The sequence below is a fragment of the Mesoplodon mirus genome (assembly GCF_964341445.2).
Source record: "Mesoplodon mirus genome assembly, chromosome: 20".
Taxonomy (NCBI): domain Eukaryota; kingdom Metazoa; phylum Chordata; class Mammalia; order Artiodactyla; family Ziphiidae; genus Mesoplodon; species Mesoplodon mirus.
Window position 1 is genome coordinate 10,852,088 of NC_138996.1, and position 20,941 is coordinate 10,873,028.

General features: G+C 37.1%; 1 protein-coding gene across 11 annotated transcripts in view; it reads right to left on the bottom strand.

Annotated features, from left to right (window-relative positions):
• The window catches only part of LOC309795809 (disintegrin and metalloproteinase domain-containing protein 5-like), a 136,767-nt gene that overhangs the window by 96,404 nt on the left and 19,422 nt on the right, over positions 1 to 20,941 (bottom strand). For 8 of the 11 annotated variants that reach the window (XM_082608573.1, XM_082608582.1, XM_082608576.1 and 5 more), the window contains 3 exons: positions 18,067 to 18,138; positions 17,704 to 17,867; positions 17,226 to 17,307 (listed from right to left, as the gene is read on the bottom strand). The exons of 1 other annotated variant lie outside the window; for it this stretch is intronic. In XM_082608573.1, the coding sequence (XP_082464699.1) occupies positions 17,226 to 17,307; positions 17,704 to 17,867; positions 18,067 to 18,138 (318 nt within the window). The remainder of the gene's footprint in view (positions 1 to 17,225; positions 17,308 to 17,703; positions 17,868 to 18,066; positions 18,139 to 20,941) is intronic. 2 more of the 11 variants (XM_082608575.1, XM_082608580.1) reach the window with 2 other exon arrangements.

Here is a 20,941-nt window from a genome sequence, read left to right on the forward strand (position 1 = left end):
CCCTCAGTTTGTGTCATCTTTAATTACTTTCATCAGCATATTATAGTTTTCAAAGTACAGGTTTTTGTCCTCTTAATTAAGTTTATTCCTAGGTACTTTGTTCTTTTTGATGTGATGGAAAATGGGATTGTTTCCTTAATTTCCCTTTCTTATCTTTTAGTGTATAAAAATGCAACAGATTTCTGTGTATTAATTTTCTAACCTGCAACTTTACCAAATTCATTGATGAGCTCTAGTAGTTTTGTGGTAGCATCATTAGGACTTTTTTATGTATAGTATTATGATATCTGCCAAGAGTGACAGTTTTGCCTCTTCTTTTCCAGTTTGGATTCCTCTTATTCCTTTTTCTTCTGACTGCTGTCGTTAGGACTTCCAAAACTATGTTGAATAAAAGTGGTGAGGATGGACATCCTTGTCTTGTTCCTGATCTTAGAGGAAATGCTTTCAGCTTTTCACCGTTTAGTATAATGTTAGCTGTAAGCTTGTCATATATGGTCTTTATTATGTTGAGGTATGCTCCCTCTATGCTCACTTCCTGGAGAGTTTTTATCATAAATGGGTGTTGAATTTTCTCAAAAGCTTTTTCTGCATCTATTAGATGATCATATAATTTTTACTCTTCACTTTGTTAATGTGTTGTACCATATTGATAGATTTGCAGATATTGAAAAATCCTTGCATCCCTGGGATAAATCCCACTTGATCAAGGTGTTAATGTGTTTTGTTGTGCAGTTGGATTTTAATGTGTTGTTGGATTTGGTATGCTAGTATTTGGTTGAGGACTTTTGCATCTATTCTCATCAGTGATGTTGTCCTGTAATTTTCTCTTTTTTTTGTGGTATCTTTGTCTGGTTTTGATATCGAGGTGATGGTGGCCCTGTAGAATGAGCTTGGGAATGTTTCTTCCTATGCAATTTGCTGGAAGAGTTTCAGGAGGATAGGTGTTAACTCTTCTCTAAATGTTTGATAGAAATTGCTTGTGAAGCCATCTAGCCCTGGATTTTTGTTTGTAAACAGCATATGTAGAGAGAAACCCATACAAGAAAAAGAATGAAAAAATTTGAACACAAAGTGACCTGCAGGATAATAGAAAGTAGTTTAACTGAGGTGTAATCATATCCTAGAAGAAGAGCGATCAGAGCAGAAAAAAACATTTGAAGACATAATAGTTCCAAATTTTCCACATCTGATGAAAAAAATTTACTCACTGATCCAAGAAGTTCAACAGACAGGATAAAACTGGAGGAAAATGGATGTAGGAATAATATTACCATACTGCTGAATATTCAAAGAAAAATATTTCTAAAAGAAGCGAGAAGAAAAAAAGGCATATTTATACAAGAGCAGGATGATTATTTTCTCACCAGAAACAATGCAAACCAGAAGACAGTAAAGTGGCATTTGTACTAAAAGAAATATTTTGGTAGTCTAGGGTTCTATTGTCCAGTGAAAATAATCTGAAAAATAAAGTAAAATAAAGACATTGTCAAATAAACGAAAGCTGAGAGAATTCAATGTCTGTAGATTTAACACTACAAAAAAAAAACATTAAGTAAATTCCTCAGAATGAAGGGACATGATTCCAGATGGAAATCTGGATCTGCACAAAGATTGCAAAATGCTACAAATGGCAGATGAGTAAAAGAAATATACAATACTATTATTTCTTTTCCTAATTCCTTCAAAAAGCATTTGACAATTTAAAGGGGGAAAAAGCATAACTGTATGACAGGGATTATTGTATAGGTAGTAGTAAATATATGGAAATTTAACAAAAAAAGGAAAGGTGTAAAATGGAATTATAGTACTGTAGAACCCTTACATAGAGTGACGTAACAGCACATCCAATAGACAGTCATATGGTAAAGACATCTACGTTACTAGGACTAAAAGGGAGAAGGTAGGAAAGGAAGATCAAAGGAGAAAAGCAGAAGCAACAAATGGGACACAAATAACAAGATGGTAGCCCTATACCCAAACTTAATAATTATATTAAATGTGAATGGGCTAAACATTCCAACTGAAAGCAAAGGTTGTCAGAATGGATTCGACAAAACAAATGTAACAATAAAAACAGATGCACTGATCATAGAAGAGGCACTCTAAGTATAAAGTGGTAAATGGTAGTGGTAGTTAGAAGTAAAAAGGTGGAAAATATTTATATACCATGCAAGCATCATAAAGTTGATGACGCTGTATTGATGTTACATTTCACAATGAAAAAAAAGAGTCAATGTATCAAGAATATATAGCCATCCTAAATATTCATACACTTAAAATTAAAGCTTCCAAGTATGAATCAGAAATTGACAGAACTAATTGGAAAAACAGGTAAATCCACATTTATTAGCGCCTTTAACACTAATATCTCACTAGTTGAGAGAACAAGTTGACAAAAGTCAGAAACACTGTCAACCAACTAGACATACTAAATATTTCTAGAATACTATACCTAACAACTGCAGGATGAATACACATTCTTCTCAAGCACAGTTGAAAAAATAGGCCAACATACACTATATGCTAGGGCATAAAGCAAGTCTGAATTAATGAAAAAGGAATAAAATAGTACAAAGTATATTCTCTGACAAGTAAATTAAAGTATGAAATGTCAGCAAAAAGATAATGCACAAATATTTAGAAATTTAGCAACACACATGTAAATCTCATAAGACAAATGAAAAATGAAAGGGAAATAAGAAAATACTTTGAACAATTAGAAAGCATCAAAATATCTAGAATACAGTTAATTTTACACAAAAAAGAATTCATAGCTTTAACTCTCTATAGTTTCTAAAGATTTAAAATAAATCTATAATCTAAATTTGTTTTTAAAAGCCAGGACAAAAAACATTATAAATCCAAACAAATCAGAAGAAATTAATAAAGAGAAAGAGTCAATTAAGTAGAAAACAAACATCAGAGAGAATCAACAAAGTCATAATTCTGTCCTTTGAAAAAATTAAAGAGTTGATAAACCTCCAGGAAACCAATCTAAAAGTAGGATGAGGAAGAGGAGAAATATCACTACAGATCCGACCACAGAATAAGAGAATACTACGAGCAATGTATACCGATCAAGTTGATTACACAGATGAAATAGACACATTCCTTGAAAAACATAACTCACGAGCACTTACACAGGAATATATAAACAAATTGAATATACCCATAACCATGCAATACATTGATTTCTAAATTAAAAAATTTCCCACAAAGAAAGCTTCTTCCCTACACTGTTTCACTGGTGAGTTCAGGAGCAAGACAAGGATGTCCTTTCTCATCATTTCTATTAAACACTGCCCTGGAAGTCCAAGCAAGGTAAATAAAGAATGCGAAAGAAGCAGTAAAACTGTTCACAGACATGAGGGCGTTTAATGAAAACCTAAAGGAATATGCCCGCCAAAAAGATAGTGATGTCATCAAAATGGAGACATCCCTGACTTCAGTCCCCCTCACAAGAAGACCAACTAACAACTATCCTTGGGCTTCCCTGGTGGCGCAGTGGTTGAGAGTCCGCCTGCTGATGCAGGGGAAACGGGTTCGTGCCCCGGTCCGGGAAGATCCCACATGCCGCGGAGTGGCTGGGCCCGTGAGCCATGGCCGCTGGGCCTGTGCATCTGGAGCCTGTGCTCCACAACGGGAGAGGCCACAACAGTGAGAGGCCCACATACCGCAAAACAAACAAACAAACAAACAAAAAAACAACTATCCTTAAATAAGACACCACTGTGAAAATCCCAGAACCTGGGGGTGAGGCTGAAGCATGTCCCTGGAGCACAGACTAAGAAAGACCACATTAGAAGGATAAGAGGAGCATGAGAAAGAAAAGAGGAATGGCTCCACTCTGACTACATTGCCTTCCCCAGGCACTGCACCAAGAGGGCCCCCCAGACCTACAAATCTCCCAATGAGGAAACGAGAGCCCAAGCTGGAGATCCAGCTCCCACAGCATTGTGGCACACTTCCTAGGAGGCTCAATGAGGTCTAACCTCACAGGATCACTGGGGTAATCTGGGGGGCTTGACCACTGGTAATCAGCTAGAGATGGGAGAAGAGGGGGGACAGGTTTATAGCAACCAGTGCACAGAACTTGGCAGATCACAGTTCTGCTTGCAGCAGTGCCTGAGCAGAGATCCCAACCAGTGGCTCTGCCCATCTTTAGAGCTGAGCCAGTGGCCCTGTCTAGCCAGGGAGCTTGGTTGGCAGTTCTGCCTAATTTGAGTCCCCAGGCAATAAGCCAAACCATACCAGCCCTGGACCCCATCCTATAGCCATGCTTGAGTAGAGAGCCAAGTCAGCAGTCCTGCCAACAGTTAAGTATAGCCTATGGCCCTGCATAATAAGAGAGCCTGAACAATGACCAAAGATATCCTTGAAACCCAGCCCATGGTATCAGCTAGCAGCAAAGCGGAGCCTAATGGCCAGCTCCAGCCTATCGCCTTGCCTGACTGCTGAACAAAGCCTGCAGATTCAACCAGGCAGGGAGCTTAGCCAGTGACACTGCCCAATTGTGGAACATAGCCTACAGGCCCACCCAGTGATGAAGCCTGGACAATGACCCTGCTCTGATGTGCAGTGCAGTCTCTACAGGCTGCACTCTGGAAGCCCCTCCTGACAAGAGTGCCTGTCCAGGGACCTTGTCCAACAGCACAGCACAGCCAGAGACCTACCTGATCATGAGATCTAACCTGGGGCCCTGCAAACTTGGGGGTATAGTTTGGGCCTCACCTAATTTCAGAGCACAGCCTAAGGCCTTGTCAACCACAAAGCCCTGCCTAGAGCTCTACAAAGTACTGCCACTGGCACTATCCAATCACTGAGCAGACACTTACAACTCACCAGACCAGGAATGATGTGGAGCCCAGCCATGGCCCTATCCAATGGCAGAGTCCAAACAGTGGCACCACCTTAAAAGGACCTCTATGACCTCTACTATGACCTCGTCTGACCAGACGTGATTGCAGAGCACAGTTAGTGAAGGCCCCACCTGACCATGCAGCAGAGCTAGCAGCCCAACCTAATCAGAGAGCACACCCAGTAGACCTGCTTGAATGCAGAGCCCAGCCAGCAGGCTCACTCGGCCAGTGTCTAGCCAGTGACAAGTCTGCTGACCACAGAGCACAAGTAGTGGCCTCACCCAAAGAGAGACCCCAGTAGCAAGCCCCACATAGCCATGACACAACCAGCTGACCCATACGATAACCCATGTGGTGAAGGTCTATGCCTGCTGAAGTGAATCTGTAAAGTGTGGAAGAGGAGAATGCTTGCTAAAGTGCACAGATACCAATGCAAGGAATCAAGGATCACGAAGAATCAGGAAAACATGACACCACAAAGGAAACTAATAAAGCTCCAATAATTGAACCTAGTGAAATGGAGATGGATAAATTGTCTGAAAGAACTTAGAATAATCCTCAAAGAATTTCAGTGAACTACAAGAACTAACAGACAACTACACAAAATTAGGAGAACAACATGAGCAGTTCAACAAAGACATAAAAACCATCCCAAAATAATCAAAGAGAAATCCTAGAGCTGAAGTATATGATGACAGAAATGAAGAATTCAACAAAGAGCTTCAACATCAGACTAAACTAAGCAGAGAAAAGAATCAAAGAACTGGAGGATAGGTCATCTGAAATTATCTGGTCAGAGGAGCAAAAGGAGAAAAGAATGAAAAAGGATGAAGAAAGCCTACAGGTTATATGGGACATGATTAAAATAAATAATATATGTATTATGGGAATCCAGGGATAGAAGTCTATTTAAGGCAATAATGGCTAAAAACTCCCCAAACATTGGGAGAGAAACAGACATTTAGATTCACGAGGCCCAAAAAAACCAAATATATTGAATCCAAAAAGGGTTACACCAAGACACATCATGGTACAATTGTCAAAAGAAAGCAGCAAATGAAAAGCAACTTGTCACATAAAAAGGGAATCTCCATAACTGGATTTCTCAGCAAAAACTCTGTAAGTCCACAGAGAGTGGGATGATATATTCAAAACACTGAAAGAAAAGATGACTGTTAACCAAGATACGACACCAGCCAAAGCTGTCCTTAAGAAATGTCCTTAAGAAATTAAAGACTTTCTCAAAAACCAAAGCTGAGGGAGTTCATCCCACTAGACCTGTCTCACAAGAAATGCAAAGAGGAATTCTTCAAGCAGAAATAAAAGGATGCTAAGTAACATCATAAAAACATACAAATGTGTAAAACTCAGTGGTAATGGTAAATATATAGTCAAAGTATTCTCTAATATGGTAATGGAAATACATAATTCACTTACAACTCTCATTTAAAAGTTCACAAACATGTTAAAAATAACCATAACTATAACAATTTGTTATTGTATACACAATATAAAAAAGATGTAAATTTTAACACCAATAACTTAAAATGCGATTGCAGGGAAGTAAAACAATAAAGTTTCTGCTTGCTATTAAAACTAAGTTGTTATCAGCTGAATATAAGATGCTATCAATGTATTTTATGTAAGCCTCATGGTAACCAAAAAGGGAAAATCTGTAGTAGGTACACAAAATATTATGAAAAAGAGGTCAAGCCATACCACTACAAAAACTCATCAGCTCACAAGGAAGACAGCAAGAGCAGAAACAAGAAATAGGCAAAACAGTCAGGAAACAATTAACAAAATGGCAATAGTAAGCTCTTACCAATCAATAATTACTTTAAGCATAAATGGATTAAATTCTCCAATCAAAAGACACATATGGCTAAATGGATTTTTGAAAATCCAATGACATGCTGCCCACAAGAAACTCACTTAGCTTTAAGAATATACATAAAGTGAAGAGATGGAAAAAATATTCAAGGAAATGGTAAGCAGAAGAATGGAGGGAGAGCTATACTTATAATACATAAAATAGATCTTAAGCTAAATATGGCCAAAATAGACAAAGAAGGTCATTATATAATGGTAAAGGTATCAATTCATCAAGGAGATTTAAAAATTGTAATTATTTATGCACCCAATATCATAGCACCTAAATATATTAAGCAAATACAAAAAACTAAAAGGGGTAACAAACAGCAATACAGTAATTGTCAGGGATTTTAATACTTTACTTTCTATGGTAGATCATCCAGACAGAAAATCATGAAGGAAACAGTGGGCTGGAACAACACTATACACCACATCGACCTAAGAGACATATATATGGAACATTCCATCTGGCAGCAGAATGCACATTCTTCTCAATTGCACAGAGAATATTTTCTAGATTAGATCATATGTTAGGCCACAAAACAAGACTCAGCAAATAACAAGAGTATCAAAATTATATCAAGTATCTTTTACGAACACAATGGAAATGAACTAGAAATTAATAGCAGGAGGAAAGCTTGAAAATTTACATATACATGGAAACTGAGCAACACACTCCAAATAACAAATTGATAAAAAAAAAAGGAAAGGAGAAATTTGTTTTACATCTTGAGACAAATGTAAATGGAAAGACAATATATCAACACTTAAGGGATGCAGCAAAAGCAATTATAGGAGGGACGTTAATAGCAATAAATGCATACATCAAGAAAAAATAAAGATCTCTAGAGAGTCAAGATGGTAAGGAGCAGTAGGACGTGGAATTCATCTCTCCCCACAAATGCGTCAAGAATACATCTACAAATGGAACAATTCTCACAGAGCACTGGCTGCACACTAGCAGAGGACCTCAGATACCTAAAAAGACAAGAAAGATCCCCATGTAACCAGGTAGGACGAAAGAAGGAAGGGAAAAGGAAGAGGAGAGGAAGCAGGGTGGGACCTGAACCCGTGAGGGGAGCTGAAGGAGAGGAGAAGTTCGCACATCCAAGGCAAGCCCCTCAGCAGGGACATCATTGGGACAGAAGGGGAGCTTCGGGGGCTACTGGCGGAGAGCGCAGCAACCAGTCTGTGGCAGGCAAGGACAGCATGAGACCTGCACAGATGGTCCACGCCACAGCCTGCACATGCCAGCCTGAGACAAGTGTCTGCTGGTGCAGATGGGGGCTAGGTGCTGGAACACAGGGTTTGGAGAGCAGACCGGGGGAGGGCACTGCTCCAGCTTTGAGTAAATAGCCTGAGCGGTGGGAGTGAGTAAGTCTGCAACCAGTAATTCTTGTGGAGAAAACAGCAACGGCCATGGAAGCAAAGCGCCATTGTTGAGTGACTCACAAGGGGCTGGGCCGCCATTGCAGCCTCACTACCCACGTGCTGGCCCTGACTCCCCAGGCACTAGGAAGGGCCCCTGCCAGGGCCAGCTCTCTCACACCTGCAGCCGCTGGCTCCCCCGCACATCCCATCGCCACTGGCCCCGTCCCTGCAGGGACCCCACAAGGGCTCCTGCGACCCCAGCCGCTGCCGCCTCCATGCCCCCTTCTCACTGGGGTGAACTCGTGTGCTCCAGGGCAGCCTCAGGAGCAGACCCCTGTGGGGAGCCCACACACAGAGGTGGGGCTGAAACCACAGCTGTGCCCCAGGGGTTGTGCAACTAAGGAAGAAAAGCTGAAATCTCTCCTTGCAGCTGAGCAAACTGCAAATTGACTCTCCTGCGACCAGCTTTGCAAACTCAGTACCTACAGAACATCTGAATGGACGAGTGCTTCTGCAGCCAAGACGGGTCTAGCTTTAGCAGCTGTAGGAGTTGTGGGCACGTACACGTGGGGGGTTAGGGCAGGCCAGAATCTGAGCTGTCCCTGTAGTACTCACAGCAGGTCCAGATCCATGATTACCGCAGTCCTGGGGCCTGACTTCAGTGGATCTACTCTGGTGGCCTGGTGAAAACAATGTCTGAGAGACACCAGGGCCAACTGCTGGCACGCCCACAGTTAAGGTGGGGCTGAGAGCAGTGCCAACAACAATGTAACTTGTGAGCTTGCACAGTGGGTAAAGGTGACACAACAGATCACAGGTGAACAGCTCCAGAGGAGGATTCCTCAGTGGCTGACCTCCCAGCGGGAGTGCTCCAAACCTGCCTACCTCACATCACGGATCAGAAACACAGCTAAGAAGCAGACCTGGGGGTCTCTACTCCAACAGCTAGGGATCAGACCCTGCCCCTGACAGGGCAGTGACAACCACAGAGCAAAGGGGAGGCCCTGTGCAATATCCAGTGCAGGCTCTGGTCACCACAACACCAGTCACACCTCCTGTAAAGGGGAGCATGGCCAGCATACACTGAGGAAAGAGATGGAAGACATCTACATGAAAAACAACCCTCGCACCAAAAAATATTAAATCCACACAGGCTACACAGGGACGTTCCCATGTAAAATAGCCCTCCAACACAGTCTGAGGGTCTGGCATCGGGTGGAAGAACCACCAGAGCCTTTAGCCTTGAAGGCCAGCAGGGCTTGAGTGCAGGAGCCCCACAGGGCTGGGGGGAAGAGAGACTCCACTCTTGGAGGGGGCACACAAGGTCTCAAGTGCACTGGGACCCAGCACAAAGCAGTACCTCCACAGGAGTCTGGGCTACATCTACCTAGGGGTCTTGGAGGGTCTCCTAGGGAGGCAAGGTCGACTATAGTTCACTGTGAGGGCAGGGACACTGGTAGTGGAAGCCCCAGGGAATACTGACTGGAGTGAGCTCTCTTGGAAGTCCACATTTCAGCAACAAGACCCAGCCCTAGCCAACAAACTGCAGGCTCCAGTGCTGGAAAGCCTCAGGCCAAACAACTATCAAGATAGGAACACAGCTCCGCCCATCAGAAGACAGGCTGCCTAAAGTTGTAGTGAGCTCACAGCCACCTCAAAACACACCCCTTAACATGGCCCTGCCCATCAGAGAAACAAGACCCAGCTCCACCAACCAGAGGGCAGGCAACAGTCCCTCCCACCAGGAAGCCTGAAAAAGCCCCTGGACCAATCTCACCCAACAGGGGGCAGACGCCAGAAGCAAGAGAAACTAGGGTCCTGAAGCCTGTGGAAAGGAGACCACAGAGAAACTTAGACAAATTACCAGTGGCATTTGTCACAGAACTAGAACAAGAAATTTTACAATTTGTATGGAAACACAAAAGACCCTGAATAGCCAAAGCAATCTTGACAAAGAAAAATGGAGCTGGAGGAATCAGACTCCCTGACTTCAGACTATACAAAAAAAGCTATAGTAATGATACTGCTACAAAAACAGAAATATAGATCAATGGAAGCGGATAGAAAGTCCACAGATAAACCCATGCACCTATGGTCACCTAACCTATGACAAAGGAGGCAAAAATATACAATGGAGAAAAGACAGTCTCTTCAATACGTGGTGCTGGGAAAACTGGACAGCTACATGTAAAAGAATGAAATTAGAACACTCCCTAACACCATACACAAAAATAAAATGGATTAAAGACCTAAATGTAAGAACAAATACTATAAAACTCTTGGAGGAAAACATAAGCAGAACACTCTCTGACACAAATCGCAGCAAGATCTTTTTTGATCCACTTCCTGGGGTAATGAAAATAAAAACAAAAATAAACATATGGGACCAAATTAAACTTAAAAGCTTTTGAACAGCAAAGGAAACCACATACAAAACTAAATGACAATGCACAGAATGAGAGAAAATATTTGCAAATGAAGCAACCGAGAAGGGATTAATCTCCAAAATATACAAGCAGCTCAGGCAACTCAATATCAAAAAAACAAATAACCCAATCAAAAAATGGGCAGAAGATCTAAGTAGACAGTTCTCCAAAAGAAGACATACAGGCAAAACAGGCACATGAGGAGATGCTCAACATTGTGAATTATTAGAGAAATGCAAATCAAAACCGCAAAGAGGTATCACCTCACACCAGTCAGAATGTCCATCATTAAAAAGTCTACAAACAGTAAATGCAGGAGAGGGTTTGGAGAAAAGGGAACCTTCCTACATTGTTGGTGGGAATACAAATTGGTAAAACCACTAAGGAGAACAGTATGTAAGTTCCTTAAAAAAAAAAAAAAGAGAGCTACCCAGCAATCCCAATCCTAGGTATCTATCCAGAGAAAACCATAATTCGAAAAGATACATGCACTCTGATGTTCATTGCAACACTATTTACAATAGCCAGGACATGGAAACAACCTAAATGTCCATCGACAGAGGAATGGATAAAGAACATTTGGTACATATATACAATGAAATACTACTCAGCCGTAAAAAGGATGAAATAATGCCATTTGTAGTGACATGGATGGACCTAGAGATTGTCATACTAAGTGAAGTAAGTCAGAGAGAGAAAGACAAATATCATATGATATCGCTTATATGTGGAATCTAAAAAAATGGCACAAATTAACTTGTTTACAAAACAGAAAGAGAGTCACAGATGTAGAAGAGAAACTTACAGTTACCAAGCAGGAAAGGGGGTGTGTGACAAACTGGGAATATGTGATTGGCATATACACACTACTATATATAGAATATATAACTAATAAGAACCTACTGTATAACACAGGGAACTCTACTCAATACTCTGTAATGACCTATATGGGAATAGAATCTAAAAAAGAGTGGATACATGTATACGTGTAGCTGATTCACATTGCTGTACAGCAGAAACTAACACAAGATTGTAAATCAACTATACTCCAATAAAAATTAATTTTTAAAAAAAGAGAAAGATCTTGAATAACTTAATTTTACTGTTCAAGGAAGCAGAAGAAAGAACAAACTTAGCCCAAAATTAGCAAAAGGAAAAACATAGTAAAGATTAGCATAGAAATAACTGAGATAGAGAATAGGAAATCAATTAAAAAAATTTTTAATTAACAATTTTTTCTTTGAAAAGATAAACAAAATTGACAAAACTTTAACTAAAGAGAACTCAAGTAAATAAAATTATAAATGCAAGAGGACAATTTCAGCTTATAATACAAAATTACAAGTAATCATAAAAAACTACTATGATCAAACACCAACAAACTGAATAACCCAGAAGAAATGGGTAAATTCTTAGAAACATACGATCCTGTATAACTCAAAAATCTGAACAGACCACTAATGAGTTGAATCAGTAAGCAAACGCCCGCCCAAAAAAGAAAAGCCCAGGACCAGACTGTTTCACTGGTTAATTCTACCAAACATTTAATGAAGAATTAATGCTAATCCTTCTCAAAATCTTCCAAAAAATTGAAGATGACCTAACACCCCCAAACTCATTTTAAGAGTCTATTACTACCCTAATACCAGAGCCAGATAAGGACACTACAAGGAAAGAAAACCATAGGCCAATATCCTTAATGAATACAAATGCAAATATTATCAACAAACTACTAGCAAACCAAATTCAAGCATGTTAAAAGGATCATATACCATGGTCAAGTGGGATGCATCCCAGCAATGCAAAAATGGTTCAACATATAAAAATAAATGAATATGAGGCACCACATGAATAGAATGAAAGAAGAGAATCATATGATCATCTCAACAGATGCCAAAAAAGCATTTGACAAATTTCAACATCCCTTCATGATAAACATTGGGAATAGAAGGAATGTACCTCAACATAATAAAGATCATATACAACAAACCTATGGCTAACATCATACTCAAAGGTGAAAGGTAAATCTTTTCCTCTAAGATAAAGATCAAGACAAGGGTGCCCACTCTCACCATTTCTATTCAACATAGTTAGCCAGAGCAACCAGGAAAGAAAAGGGTATAAAAGGCAACCAAATTAGAAAGGAAGAAGTAAAATTATTTCTGTATGCTGATGACATACTCTTTTATGGAGAAAATCCTAAAGACTTCACAAAAAAGCTATTAGAATAAACAAATTTAATAAAGTTTCACAATACAATACCAATCTACAAACTGAGTTGTGTTTTGATATATTAACAATGAATTAACAGAATATAACTGAAGAAATCAATCCCATTTACAACAGCAATAAAACAACAAAATATCAGTAATAAATTTAACCAAGGAAGGGAAAGATTTGCACAAAGAAAACTATAAGACTGTGATGAAAGAAAGTGAAAAAGAGGGAATTATCTGGTGGTCCAGTGGTTAGGACTCTGTGCTTCCACTACAGGGGGCCTGGGTTTAATCCCTGGTCAGGAAACTAAGATCCCACGAGCTGTGAGGGACAGAAAAGAAAAGAAAAGAAAAGAAAAGAAAAGAAAAGAAAAGAAAAGAAAAGAAGGAAGGAAGGAAGAAGAAAAAGAAAAAGAAAGAAAGAGAGAAAGAGAGAAAGAAAGAGAAAGAGAGAAAGAAGGAAAGAGAGAGAGAGAGAGAGAGAGAAAGAAAGGAGAGAGAGAAAGAGAGAGAGAGAAAGAAAGGAAAGAAAGAAAGAGAGAGAGAAAGAAAGAAAGAAAGAAAGAAAGAGAAAGAAAAAGAAATTGAAAAGGACACAAATAAATGGAAAGATATCCCATGTCCATGGACAGGACAAATTAATATTGTTAAAATATGCATATTATCCAAAGCCATCTATAGATTCAATGCAATCCCTCTCAAAATTCTAATGACATTTTTTCATAAAAATACAGAAAACAATCTTAAAATTTGTTTGAAACCACAAAAGGCTCCAAGCGGCCAAAGCAATCCTGAGAAAGAAAAACAAAGCTGGAAGCATCACAGTTCCTGTTTTCAACCTATATTAAAAGGCTATAGTAATCAAAAAGTATGGTCCTGGCATAAAAGCAAGTGTTGGGAAAACTGGATATTCACATGCAAATAATGAACTTGACCCTTGTATTACACTATTCACAAAAATTAACTCAACATGGACTAAACACCTATATGTAAGAAGTGAAATCATAAAATTCTTGGAAGAAAACAGTGAGAAATCTCCTTGACATTGGTCTTGGCAATGATTTTATAACTATGACAACAAAACCACAAAGGCAAAAATAAACAAGTGGGACTACAACAGTATAAGTGTTCTGCACAGCAAAAGAACTGATCAAAATGAAAAGGCAACTACAGAATGGTAGAAAATATTTACAGACTATATATATGGTAAGAGGTTAATATCCAAAGTATATTAAGAAGTCATATAACTCACTAGCAAAAACTAAATTATCTTATTAAGAAATGGTCAGAGGACCTAAACAGACATTTCTCCAAAGAGGATATTCAAATGGCCAACAGGTACATGAAAAGGTGCTCAACATCACTAATCATCAGAGAAATGCAAATCAAAACCACAAGTGAGATCACCTCACACCTGTTAGAATGGCTACCATCAAAAAGATAAGAGATAACAAATGCCGGCAAGGATGTGGAGAGAATGGAACCCATGTGCACTGCTGGTGGGAATGTAAATCGGTACAAACACTATAGAAAACAGTGTGGAGTTTCCTGGAAAAAATTAAATATAGAACTATCATATGAATCAGCAATTCCACTTCTAAGTATATATCTGAGGAAATGAAATCACTGTCTCAAATAGGTCTTTGCACCCCATGTTCACTGCAGATTATTCACAACAGCCAAGATATGGAAACAACCTAAGTGTCCACTAAGGAACAGATAAATTGTGAGATGTGTGTGTTTAATAATAATGTATATATGAATATTATTCAGTCATAAAAGAAGAAGGAAATCCTGTCAGTTGACACAACATGGATGAAGTCAGAGGGCATTACTCTAAGTGAAATAAGTCAGACAGAGAAAGACAAATACTACATGATCTCAGTAGGTGGAATCTAAAACAACTGAACTCATAGAAACAGAGAACAGATTGGTGGTTGCCAGGATGAGAGTTGGGGTTGGGAATGAGTGAAAGTGGTCAAATGGTACAAATTTCTAACCTGGGGACACAATGTAACTATAGTTAACAATACTGTATTGAATATTTGAAAGCTGCTAAAAGAGTAGGTCTTAAAGTTTCTCAACACACACACACAAATGGTAACCATGTGAGAAGATGGATTATCAAATATATATATATAACCTTATTGTGGCAATCATTCTGCAACATATACATATATCAAATCATTACATTGTACACCTTAAACTTATGCAATGCTATATATCAGTTGTATCTCAGTAAAACTGGAAAAAAGAGTGGGTCTTGTAAAAAATAATAAACAGAAAACTCAATTAGAGTCAGGCTACCAGAAGGGGAACTCTCACAGCCAGGAGGATAGCAGAACCCAACAGGAAAAAGAAAGACTTTTCTTCTTTCCTGGCAAGGACTCAGCCAATAAAAAGTCATGGATACTTTGTTTACTACAGCTCCCTTCAACTTTCTTTTTCCTTTCAACTTTCAACTTTCCTTTAGAAAAGTGTTGTTTCCCTTGCCATGAGAGGATCTGCACCTGGCTCAACATGGTTGCAGACCCCGAATCATAATTCTCTGCTGATTCTGAGTAAACCCATCATTTCTGGAGAAATCTGGCAGTCTATTTGTTTTAGATCAACAATCTCATAATGTAAGTTCAGCAAGGTTACTGGATATTTACAAAAATATATATAAAAACTGGCCATATATTGATATACACTAGCAGTGAGAAACTGGAAGATGAACTTAAATGATCAAGACCCGTTGCAATAGCACCAGAGCATATAAAATACCTAAGAATAATTTTAGCAGTATATGTATTAAACCTCCACAGAGAATTTTTAAAAGACCTGAATTAATGGAGAGGTATATCATGTCGGTGGGCTGCAAGATCCAACATTATTAAGATATCAATTCTCCCCTAATTGATTCATAAATTACACACCATCCCAATCAAAACCTAAGTAAGCTTTTGTGTATGTGCAGAACTAGACAACCTGATTCTAAAATCTATATGAAAATGCAAAGTTATACATAGACATACATAGTATTGACAAAGCACAAGGTTGGATAGCTTTAACTACCTGATTTCAAAATATTTAACAAAGCTACCATATTCAAGGAATTGATTCTTAACCTAAAAAACAAATTTTAGACTATTATGATTGGTGTCTATCATTTTAAAATTTAATCTTCATACTCTTTGTTGTTGGAATAAACAAAAAATGTATTTTTATATTGATATTTGTATTTTAATTTTATACTGGCTTTTTATAGCATTCTTCCTTAACTCATATATTTTTCCTTTACAAATTTTTATTACAAAAATTCCAATCAAACTTAAAGTCTGAAGAATGGCACCAGGAAAACACATACTAACCACTTATATTCAATAGTTCCTATCATCTGCTTTATTTTCTTCACACACACACATGATCTAAACATTAGTTCTCAGCAAAGAAACATTGTTTTCAAGAGGATTCACAATAGTGACAAAGACCTGGACAATTGCTGACAGTCTTTCCTGAGGCTTTGGCTGAAAGGAGACCGACAGCAAGGACTGAGAATAAAACAAATTCCTAGGGAATATCTGATTCTTCTTTAGCCACGGTGACAAATAACCCCTAGAAATTGTTTTAGATTTATTTAATCAATCAATATGTCTTTTATACTAATGGTAGCAAGTACACACCAGTACAGATTTTAATTCTGTCTAACCTGTCAATGGCAATTTGAATCACTGTACATACTACTAAAAGTCAACTAAATATACAAATGGGTCAGTATAAAAATCATAGTGTAGCCTTATTTTTCTGAAGCACTGTCAAGTTCGCTCCCCTTGCTACTTTTTATATAGCTTGTTGTAAAAAGAACGTAACTCTGTAGAAAAAGCTCATTCCCATTTTCCAGAAAACAGTAGATTATGAATATTTGATGGCTGTTCCTTCCTACAACAGTCTGCTCCTCGCAAACATAATAAAGAATTGAATGCAATAATAAAAGTTACCTGAAACAATAATACAATGAACGTCACTTAACAAAAAGTACATGAATGTATACCAATTATTAATTTTGAGGAAAATACTGATTTTATTTTTTTATATTTATTTTTTATTTGATATTTATTTAATATTTTGATATTTATTTTTATTGTTGTTTATTTTTATTAATTTTGAGGAAAATATGTTTAATAATTAACATTAAAATCACACTGATTATATAATAACTATTGATGCAAGCATACCACTGCTCAAAACAATTAAACAGACTTACAAAGGTCAAATGTTTTTTAAAACAATATGAAATTATGATCAGTTGACTTTATAAATATTCTGATTTTTAAAGCAATTATATACAATTTAATTTTTATACTCTTAATTAGTAATAAAAATACTATTAAAGGAAGAATAAACTAAGTAATATGTATATATATTCCTGCTTTAAAATATTTAGGAAATTTTGAAACATGAAAATAATAAGAGCAAATTTGATAGTAATTACATACCAAAGCAACTCCTCCAGCAAAATTCTTATCACATATTTTTGCAGGATATGTGGCTCCTATAAAAGTAGGAGTTTTCTGGAAGCTAAAAAAATAAAAATTTTCCTCATAATTACATTTCAGTGGTATTGATAATCAGATCAGACACAAGAATGTAGAGATAACAGGTAGTAAAAGTTTATTAGCCAAGAGACATCAAAAAATTGTATCACTCATAATTAACCTCCTTTAGTTATTTCAAAACTTTTATGTAATTTTACTTCTTTCAGGTAATTTTATGTCATTTGATAAAAGATTTTAAGTCTTATCTCACATTAGCTACTTGAGGACAAAGACGTTAACCTACATTTTTTTCCCATCCCATGGTGTCTACCAAATTTACAGAACTCAGTATACATTAAGTAAATGCTTGTTTTTCATAATTAACATATAAAATCATTTTGGGTTATTTCTTTATACAAATATGAAATACTATACTCACGCAAATAAGTATGCAGTATGATGAGGTTGGGAGAGAAATTCGTATTTCCATTCTAAAAGTCTATATAATATATGATTAGGATGTCTTGTAGTAGAAATTTTGTTTTTGTTTGACCAAATCTCTATGGAAGATATTCTAACAGTCAGTTTTAACTGGGTAAGCATCTAAGTGGAGAAAATAAATGACATTTTTAAAATAACTTTGAACATTATATTAAATTTTTGTAAAGGTATATTTAAGACATTTAATTCAATATTTTGAATGTAGAAACTCTTCAACAGCACAGCAAAATAGTATATATATCAATTCATATTACCTATAATCTTACAGAATACATTTAAAAAATAGTTTTAAAATACTTACACTGTTAACAAAGCCAATGATCTGAATAACCTTTTGTGTTACAACTTTTACATCAGAGCCCATGTAATCAAACTGAAAAAGATAAATTATTATCAAAAAATAGTGGATACCATTAATATACCACATAACCTTTATATCTATAATATGCTATATACTAAACTAGCCAGAGGACTACATTCCAACTGAAATCCAGGAAATGCATATTTACATTTGTACATGTAAATGTATAAATAATAATTTATTTAAATAAATTAATTAAATGTATAACTTTATCTATATGAGATAAATAAAAATATTTAATAACATGATTTTAAATAATGTTTAATGCACTTGTAGCATTATTTATTTATAAAAATTGAATCATAAATTTTTAAAATGTTATTTCAAAATATACTTATTTCTAAAATAATACATATAATCACAAACCAAAAAATATATGCATAAAGAGGGAAAAATCTGTAATAAAAGGTTCACTCTTTGAAGTGATCATGGATACTGTGTTAGGTTACATCCTCTGATATCACCACGTTAACTCATGTTACTCATGCTTCTTTATTCCAATAAGCTCTTTCTATTTCTAACTGCTTAAAAATGCCAGGACAATATTAAAAAACAATGGTGATATCAGGAATGTGAGATTTGCTCCTGATTTTTCACTGGAAAATCTCAAATATTTCACCATTAAGTGGTGTTCAGTTTAAGATGAGTATTCCAGATCATGTTGAGAAACACCTACTTATAAATCTTCCTACTTATAAAACTTTTGTTAAAAATGAAGTTGAATTTTTATCCAAAGACTTTTTGAAGTATACCCAAAATGATAATGACTTTTGTCTTTTGACCTACTGATGGAATACATTTCATTAACACTTTACTTAATATTAAACCATCATTATACTGTTTGATCAAAACATTACATTCTATTAATATACTATCAAAATTAGTATAATATTTTGTTTAGAAGTTTGTAGCTTTCAGAACGATGGGCCTGTTGGTCATGTGTGCATGCATGCATCCTTTGTCATAACTGAGCAAATGAATGTTGCTTACTAAATATTAAAGCACTACCTAAACTTAAGTTGCTTGTTTTTTCTACATCCTAGAATTGTATTAGCTTATGAATTATATCTTCCTGAAACATTTTTTAAAACTCTCCTTTAAAACTATCTATACTTAACACTGGCAACTGACCCATTCAAATTATTTTTATTTCCAGTTTTTTGAAATATAATTGACATATAAGATTGTGTTAACTTTAAAGTGTACAATGAGATGATTTGATTTAAATTCTTATCTCCAATGGAGAATTCATGAAATCTGCATTTGTTTGTTTGTTTTAATCTCCCCCAAGGACACAGTTATACCATCTTAACCCTTTTCACACCATAACATGTTTTCTTCCTTTTTGCTTAATTACACTTTCTACCTACTCATTTGCCTTTTCAACAGTTTGTGAATTTACTTATCCATTTTAATGTTTCTGTTTATCATTAACTTATCAAATATCAAGTATTTTTCCTTATTTTTCTAATATCAAATTATTTCAAGAATATGAATTTCCTCTCCGCTTAGTTTTTATACTATCCTCTGCGACAGGTATTATCTGTATTTGCCAATATTCAGTTCTCTTCTAACTCAGGAGCCCTTCTTTTAAAGGTAGGCATGGGCAGGTCATTCACTTTGGCCAATGCAATGAGGGCAAAAGTGATGCATGCCCCTCCTGAGAAGTATTTCCTTATTGTAGCTCATGTCTCTCTAGTCTGAACTTCTATCAGTTCAGCAATTGGAAAAGAAACTATCAATCTAGAAGTGCCAAAAAATCTAAGCATTCTCTAGTGCTGAGCCAACACATGGAAGACTGCTGCCCTGGAGAGTCAACCAGGAGCATGGTTGACATTGATTGAATGAATGAAACTTAAACTGTTTAGCCACTAAGATTTGGGGAGTGTTTCTTATGAAAGCATAACCTAGCCTCTTCTGATTAATACACATCCACCTGGGCTTCCCTGGTGGCACAGTGGTTGAGAGTCTGCCTGCCGATGCAGGGGACACGGGTTCATGCCCCGGTCCAGGAAGATCCCACATGCCACGGAGCGGCTGGGCCCGTGAGCCACGGCCGCTGAGCCTGCGCATCCGGAGCCTGTGCTCCGCAACGGGAGAGGCCACAACAGTGAGAGGCCCGAGTACCGCAAAAAAAAAAAAAAAATTACAACTCTGTATTAGAATTGGTTGTTAAGCACTTCATAGAATAAAGGTTAAAGGCAGCTGGGTGGAGTAGAAAAATTACTATAGCTAATTCAATTTGGTAACAAACTCACTACATAAAAAGGGATAGATAATTTGAGATAACAAACACAAAACGGAAAGAGGAAAAGAATGGAACTCATACAGGCAAATGAAGATAAGATGCTACCAGCAGAAAAAGAACTATTTTACCTAAGAGATGTTTTATACAAACTTCATGATAACAATGAAATATAAATCTAGAACAGAGACATAAAACACAAAAAAAGAGGAAACTGAGAAAAACATCATGGAAGACCACCAAACCAAAATGACAGACAGAAACACAAGAAAAAAGAAACAATGGAGATACAGAGCAACCAGAAAACAAAAGCAGCATTATGAAGACCTCATTTATCAATAATCTCCCTGAATGTAAATGGACTGAATTTACCAACCAAAAGACACAGAGTGGCTGAATGGATTAAGAAACAAGACCCAATAATATGCTGCCTCCAGAAAACACATCTTAGCTCTGAAGACAAACATAGGCTCAAAGTGAAGGGATGGAATATGACACTCCAAGCCAATGGCAGCCAAAAGAAAATGAGTGTAGCCATACTCATAACAGACAAAATAGACTTCAAGCCAA